Raw genomic sequence first — 8,038 nt, forward strand, 5'->3', positions numbered from 1 at the left:
AAAAAAAAAAAAAAAAAGAGGTTCAAGCTACTCACCCATGTCATGTGGTTGAACGTGTTTTTTTATTGTCTCCTACGCTGGTGAGGGATCCATGCCTCCTCTACGCTCTGACTCTTAGTAACTTACTCCATCTGTAGGGTGTTTCTCCGTCATGCTGCTGACACACTTTGTGTCACGTCCAAGCCGAGCGTCTCAAAGTGTGTGTGTGGGAGAGAGAGAGTGTGCGAGGCTCTCACCATCTAGCTCTAGTCTAGTTTCGCAGCTAGCTGCGCTCCAGTGAGGACAGAAGGCCATTGGACAATTACAAAACAATGAGTCGCTTAAAAGCTGCCCTGACCTGCCGGGTGTAGGCACCCCCCCCGCTCGTGCTGGTTTTCCTGTCTACTTCCTCCTCCTCCTCCACCCTCTTTTATTCCCCTCCCCCAGCCAACTGACACAGGAGTGAGTGTGATGTCAGCAAGCCCCGCCCCTTCAAGAGGCTGCCTTAGGTAACAGGGGCAATAGGGTTCAACCAGGAAGAGACTGACAGACAGAACAGGAAAAGAAGGTGAGAGAAAGGTGAAGAAAAAAAACAGTGTTTACTGCATCATCTGGTCGGGTTGATTCGTGGTCATTTCACTGGAATATTGTGGAGATTTTTTTTTTAAACCATAATGATTATAAATCAATCCAGACTGATTTTGAGATTTTAGAGTAGAAACTGTGGGAATAAGGAAGAAGAAAATAGGAAATTACTGAAAGGAAGATTTGAACTAGCCAAATCATCTTTATTTTACTGAATTTTGTTATAAAAATATGACCATTAAACACTATTAGTCTGAATAGACTGAGGCATAGAATAATTTACAAGCATTTTAATTCTCTTGTCCATTTTAAACTATGGTATGTAAAAGCCTGTTCTGCAGTGACAGTAAATTCTACTGCTATCTAAGTGAAGCTTTCAATGTTAAATTACTGTTGAGACTGAGACTAGTAGATTCAACTTAACCATTAAGTGTCAGTTAGTGGTGGTGTGATCAACTGTAAAGGCCTTATGTATTGTGAAACTGTTATTTTGTCCACACCTTACATTTTGCAAAAATATATTTAGTTGGTCAATTTTGGTTCAGTTCCCCAAGTAGTGACCATAAATTCTCACAAAAATGGAATTAATTCCAATCAACTTTGTCAGAGAAACAAAATGGTAACATTAATTGCACACTAACACAATTATCATTTAGACCCTTCTATGACTGTGCTGAGGGTGATGAGGCAATCATATGAGGATAAAAGAAATGGGAAATCAAGAAAATTAAATGAAGAAAGAGAGGAGGATAAAAAAGGAGTAGAGATAAATAAAGTCACATGCTACCACTTTCTGGTTAGCACACGGCCCCTCGTGTTTGAAAATTCTTTTTTTGGCTTCACAAGACGGTATCGCACATCGTAAACTCCAATAAACACATTGTAAACACCACAATTGCCACAAATAGTAAATTTCTGAAACATGCCAAGGCGAAAACATCAATGCTGAGAATGGGGAGAGGAATTACAGAGAATTATTGAGAATTTATCAGAGAAAAATTAAAACTGGAGATTACCAGGGACTAGAAAGATATGGAGGTAAATACAGAAAAGAGGAGCGATAAGCTTGGAGAACGAGAAAGGAAGGCAGAAAAAGAAAAAACATTGATAAATTAGGGGAAAATAAATAGTTAGCTAGGGCAAGAAAACAGCCAAACAGAGAAGTCAAAAAAAAAATTCAGGGAAGAGAGAAGGAAGGAAGGGAGAGGGGGTTGTTTCAAGCTTCAAAACAAGCTTGTGAACCTCAGGACCCCTTTAAACCGTCATTGTGGCACGGGATTATCCTTCACAGATCACTTTACACACACACACACACGCACACAGGGTGGAAGGTTAGAACCCAGTCTGACACGGCTTCATACACTGACCCACATTACTATGGAGCCTGGGGGAGGGACAGCAGAGAAAAAAACTGAGGTGGGGGAGGAGATAAGAGGAGTTGGTAACAGCAGCAATGTCAAGAGGGGGACTGCCTGGCAAAGCACAAAAATGCATGCACACACACTCACGCTCACCTTTGCCACACTACCACAGTTCTTGTATCCAGCCACGCCTCCTCATGGAAGGAAAGCTCGCATTTCATAGTTTACATAACCTACATTGACCAATAGAGAAAGCAAGAGGGGGGGATGGCATTTTGACTCAGTGTTTTGTATATTTGTGCACCGCTTTGGAGAAGAATTCAGATCCTTTCCTTGAGTTATAGTAACAAAATGTACTTGTTACACTGACTGCAACAGAACATTTCCCTCATAGGAAACGCAATCTTCAACCATTCACATCACAGAAACAAAGCCATTTGTAACCAATCCCGTGGAGTATTTTATGAATGGCGAGCCCACTTCCACTTAGCTAAACACACCAAATGCTACCGTCTTGGTATCAAAAGCTAGAAAGTATTATTAAAAAAAAGCTGTTTCATGTGACAGCTCAACAGTCTCATCAAACTAAATGATAAGCATGGTGCTGTATTACTACTTTCGCCACTTAAAAGGAAACTTTATTTTTAGTAAAACCTTACCGCTACTTGTCTGAGAAGCTTACGCAGGTGTACTTCTTTTTATGCAGAAGTTCTTTAAATAACAAGGTTTAAGCGACAAAACGTGTTTGAGTGTATGACTGGATAAGTAAGACTTGATTTTGTGAGCTTGTAAACTGATGTTTTTATATAGTTTTGCTATTGTTAAACTGACATTACTTAAGTTTATCAAGACTTTTCTCCATTTTGGGATTTTTATTACAGACACACTATTACACCGTTTAGCTGTCAGCATTTTAACCGTGTTTAATCCAGTTACTACTAAATACTAGCTAACGGTAACATTAAGTTAACATCAATGTAACCTGCATGCCAAGTGTACCGTTATGGTTAACTAGCGTGACATGCAGCAATGCTTCTGTAACTTCTAACGTTTGTTTCGTCGCATCAGACAGCATCGCAGGCATTTAAGCGGTACCGAAATCCGTGTTAAGAAAGAGAGAGAGAGATTTATCAGCCTATGTTAACAGGGACACTTAAAGTTTCTTCACACTATTATGGTTAAATTTTACAATTGATCCGCGGTTCACATGCATTCCAAACCGTGAGTGTTGATCCATACGGACCAACATACACCGCTATCGTTAACTAAGCCAAAGACCTGTGCCAATAAAGACATAAAATACCACTATTTGTCACCTGAAGCATCACCATCCAATATGGCATGCAGTGTGAAGTCTAAAGCAATTAGATCCATGCGCTGTAATGAGCAGCCACACAGCAACAAACGGTAATGTCTCTATGTTTCTTCCGCCGTTAATAAACACATCACATACGCTTCTGCTTTTTTAAAACGATGAAACACATGCTGTTGGCAGAGCAACATCACACTGTGGTTGTATTGGGCAGCTGTCGGGTGTGAATGTGAAATAAGGGGTGTTCCTGTAAAGAGAAAAACGTAAACCTGTATATAGTATGTGTATGTGTGTAAATGTTTTTTCAATTAATGCTACCTGCTTGACTCGCCTCAACTTGGCAGCGGTGCCCTGTCCTTTTTTTCTAATGCAGATTAGTACCGCCTCACGCGTGAGGCGAGCTGTGGCTGGTCGTCAGAGCAGGAAACTGCCGTGACCTAACACGAAACCCACGCAGAACGTCGAAGATATGTTGTTTTTGATTCTCGGCATGTGCCTGTTGCCACAGCCAGTAGTAGCTGCCAAAAGTAGCTGGAGGCAGCAAAAAAAACAACAAAAAAACTAAAAACAAATGCTGGCTAAACTATTTAAACATGGCGGTTTGTTCAGGACACCCCCCGTCCGACGCTGGCAATGATGATGCAGTGAATAGCGAGGATTCTCTCCGACCAATAAATAGCCTGCAGGTTTTCACCTCACCTTTTGGTATTGCCTCAGCTCGCTTGAAACCTTGACTGAGGTAGTACTAAAAAAAGTATAGAGTCGAGGCAAGTTGAGTAGGTACCACGCAGTGGAAAAACGCCATAAATGTGCTGTATTTAAATACCGCTTTTCCAGTCTTAACGACTGCTCAAAGCACTTTCACGTAGTACAGGAACCATTCACACACATTCATACACCGTGGCCAAGGCTATCATACAAGGTGCCACCTGTTCATCAGATATACATTCACAGACATTTATAATCCGGTGGCAACTCGAGGTTCAGTGTCTTGACCAAGGACTTGAGTTCAGGGCCAGGGATCAAACCACCAAACTGCCGATTGGCATGCAACCGCTCTACCACCAAGCCACAGCCGCCCCTATATAGTATTTTTGCTTTACTTCTCTTTCTCCCTAGGAACTATCAGAATCAGAAATACTTTATTGATCCCCGAAGGGAAACTCTGTGTTACAGTTGCTCAGATATTAGAAATATAAGAAATATAAGGAGTGTGGATATTTACAGTTAAAGGAATATTATGATACCTGGTGTTCCGCCTGTGCAGTTTTGATGGAAGATGGCAAGGTGATGCATCTTGCAGCTGATTAAACCACCAGGTGCCTGTAACATTCGTGGGAGGAAACATGTTTACTTATTTTCTTCAGAGAGAGTGAGAGTGTACTCTGCCTACGCACAGGCAGGGGAGCAACAGGCTAATTAACAGACTATTACTCTCCTGCTCTCTTGAGTCAGAGTATGCGTGTGTCTTATGAAAGATGTGACTAAATCTTATGACCGCCTCATCTAAGCTCAGAGAGCCAATAACATGCAGGACACACACCTCAGAGACTTTCCCTCAGACACACGTGACTTAGAAAGAGTCCCAGCAGCCATGGCAGCATAAGTTCTATCACTTCTAGTGACTAGAGAATATGGATAAATCTAGCCTTGCAGTGGTTTTCATCACATTTGTCAGATTTTAGGATTTTTTTTTAATCACCAAAAGTGTTTCTTCTTTAAGTGGAGCACCCCCAGGGTTCAATTCTAGGACCAATCTTATTTATCTTGTATGTGCTTTCCCTCAGTCACATCATAGGCAGACATGGTGTTGCATTTAACTGCATTTCATTGTTCACTGTGGTGAAAAACTCCGATGTATTTTTGGATTCTGGCCTAAATTTAGTAATTATATCAGTAAGCTTGCCTGTTCCTGTTCCCAAAATTAAACCAGTTTTTAATTTTAAAGACGCAGGAGTGACAACTTCTTTGGTTTGTTTCCTCATAATGCAACTAATGAAACAATCGTTGTGTTGTATCATGACCAAGTCCAATTTCTGTGTAAATGTATATACAATTGGGGAATAGATTCAAGTTAATTCATTTCTAAATGAGGGAAACATGAGAGAAGAAGGAACACAGTAACAAGTGTCCTTGGGTTTCTTGAGAGGCGCTATATAAATAAAAGTTATTATTATTTTACCAGCATGGGCCTATGAACACAAACCTAATCAGAAACATCAGGCATTTTATACACGCTTGGAAATACCTATGTGATGACTTCTAAAATACCTGCAAATAGCAACAGAACGTGTCATTTCCCACATGTATGTGTGGTTTGTGATGCCAGTGATCACCATGGCAACCCCAAAACTCACCTAAGAAAAAACACTGACAAGAAAATTACTATTTAACTTTTTAAAAGTTGACCTGACCTTCAAACCAAAAATATGGACGCATCACTTCCTGTGAGTCAAATCACTTCTAAAAGTATTAAGGTACCAAACACAGTGGTATAAATCAACAACAGTAGACATAACCATACTACACATTTCCATATTCTAGTTGTAATGATGTTGTCACATCATTATTAAACTCCCACTCACTTCATTATTACTGTCTATGTTCTCCTACTGTACTTTTATACGTTATGCTAAAAAACATGCCTCCTGTCTTTAAAATGTATTTACAGGTTTGCAAAATCAAAATCGAGTTGTTAAAAAAGATGGTGAAGAGCACAAAGGAGATGGAATAGAAAGAGAGATAACATTAAAGCAAGTGGGCGAAAGCACATCTATCAAAGCACCTTACATGAAAGAAATAAAAGAATATTGTCATACATAGATGTAAAAATGACAATGGAGAAGTATGATAATGGAGAGGGATTATAAATCAATTAAGATCAGATGGAGAAAGACAAAATTATAAAGAGGAGAAGAAGAAAAATGGGAGAAAACAATGGTGGAGAAAGGAAAGGGGGGATGTCAAACCTTGAGAAAGAAACTTTCACAACTCTGAGGGGGTCGGCATCCTGGTGACAGTTGTCATGGCAACCGTGGGACAGACGCAGGAGACGGCAGGTGGTGATGATGTCACAAGAGCAAAATAGACTTGCAAAGTGAGGAAGATGAACATGTAAACATGTTTTTTCTCTATCAGACCTTTCACTCCTTCTACCACCTGCCAAGACGACGAACAGCATCCCCCTCTCGATCTGTGCTGTAAATCAATCCAGTTTACAACATGTCCCTCAAAATCTGACCCAGTGGCTTTCAAATTACAGGACCTTAAATTTATGGTAAAGTGCACATATTATACTTTTGGGCTTTTTACAAAGCCCAAAGTCCACCCAAAAGGGACATACCATTTTCCAGAAAAAACATTGTTCATCAACTGCCTCAAACTGCTCTAGTGTAGTCCAGCCTTTACTTCTGTGACGAACGTGCATCACTTTGTAACACACGTTATAATGCTCGCCTAGCTGCTAGCGTGGCACGCCCTAGCAGTACTTACTGCGCATGTGCGACTCCCAAAAAAAGATGAAGTGAGATGCCTCTCTCTGTCGCTAAAACATAGAGCTAAATACACAGGGTGAAAAGAGGAGCTGCAGCAATGTGCAGTACAACATATATGTGGCGTTTTCTGAAAATTAAACCAAACAAACCTATACCGGTACTACCTCTAAATATAATTATGAACCTGAAAATAACCATAATTTGTGCACTTTAGGCGTTTTAACTGCAACACATGCTGGGTCAGCTTAGGTTTTGTAAGGCTCTTAGCAGAATTTGAACAAACCTTTTCTTACAAATTTAAAATGCAGCTGTGAGTAATGCAAGACAATGTTAATGATACTAAAAGATGACACATTTTTCCAGTCTAAAAAGATTGCTAAGCAGTTTCAAAACTGAAAAACCAAAGACTTAGATAAATGTTAAAAACAATACAATCACAACTTCAATTTAAATCATGTCAAGGAACAAAATAATTAAAAAATATGAGAATATGCTGAGCACAGCTAAAAAAGTACAAATATTAAAAAGTAAATTATGCAATTTGTGTGTGTTTTCACAAGTCTTTGCTGCCTAGGCCCAACCAAGCAATCTTTACGCATGTTATGTTCCTGGTCACTCTCCAATCTGTGATGTCACAGAAAGCATCGATGGATTATTAAGGCAGCTGAAAGCTGGCTAGCTGTATGTCCTACTTCCAGTGTCCTGAAAGGAACGGGAATAACTATTTCCCCAAATCCTTAACTATTTTGTCAAGGCACTCAAAGTGATCACAGCCACGGTTACGGGATCTATCCTAATGAAGTGATAGAAAAAATAATTACTTGTTTAAACATGTATTGCTTTTTCTAGAATGGTGAGGAATTGGGTTTGACCAGACAGCACTGCAAACCCTTAAATATTTTAATCCCTACAGTCCGTCTGCTACAACTGTAATTTTCCAAAATACTGATGTATTAAAAGTAATAGTTCGAACTATGCTGTCACTACACTGTCTGGCGGAGAGTTAACGTAGATGAGATCGATACCAATCTCAATTTTTTCCACATTTTTTTGAACAAATTTAACAAACAATGCAATGTGTTAATAGTGAACATAATGTGTGCTGAAAGGTGGATTTTGTAACCGTTGGACAGAGCCATGCCAGCTGTTTCATTTTTCCCCCCAGTCTAGCTGTTGCTTTACATTTCCTGTACAGACATGGGAGTGGTGTTGATATTCTTGTCTCGCAAAAAAGAAAACAAGCCTATTTCCAAAGATGTCAAACTATGCCTTATTCCTTACTGTACGTACACACCGCCACCGACTTG

The 8,038-nt window shown here is 39.9% G+C and overlaps 1 protein-coding gene across 3 annotated transcripts in view; it reads right to left on the reverse strand.

Annotated features, from left to right (window-relative positions):
* Nucleotides 1-8,038, reverse strand: part of LOC116692001 (helicase ARIP4) — a 66,724-nt gene that overhangs the window by 35,353 nt on the left and 23,333 nt on the right. Inside the window, exon 1 of one of the 3 annotated variants that reach the window (XM_032519955.1) lies at nt 36-354. The exons of the other annotated variants lie outside the window; for them this stretch is intronic. Within the exon in view, the coding sequence (XP_032375846.1) occupies nt 36-39 (4 nt within the window). The 5' untranslated portion in view covers nt 40-354. Of the gene's footprint in view, nt 1-35; nt 355-8,038 lie in introns of those variants that run through there. 3 annotated transcript variants of the gene reach the window in all.

The sequence above is a fragment of the Etheostoma spectabile genome, chromosome 7 (assembly GCF_008692095.1).
Source record: "Etheostoma spectabile isolate EspeVRDwgs_2016 chromosome 7, UIUC_Espe_1.0, whole genome shotgun sequence".
Lineage (NCBI taxonomy): Eukaryota > Metazoa > Chordata > Actinopteri > Perciformes > Percidae > Etheostoma > Etheostoma spectabile.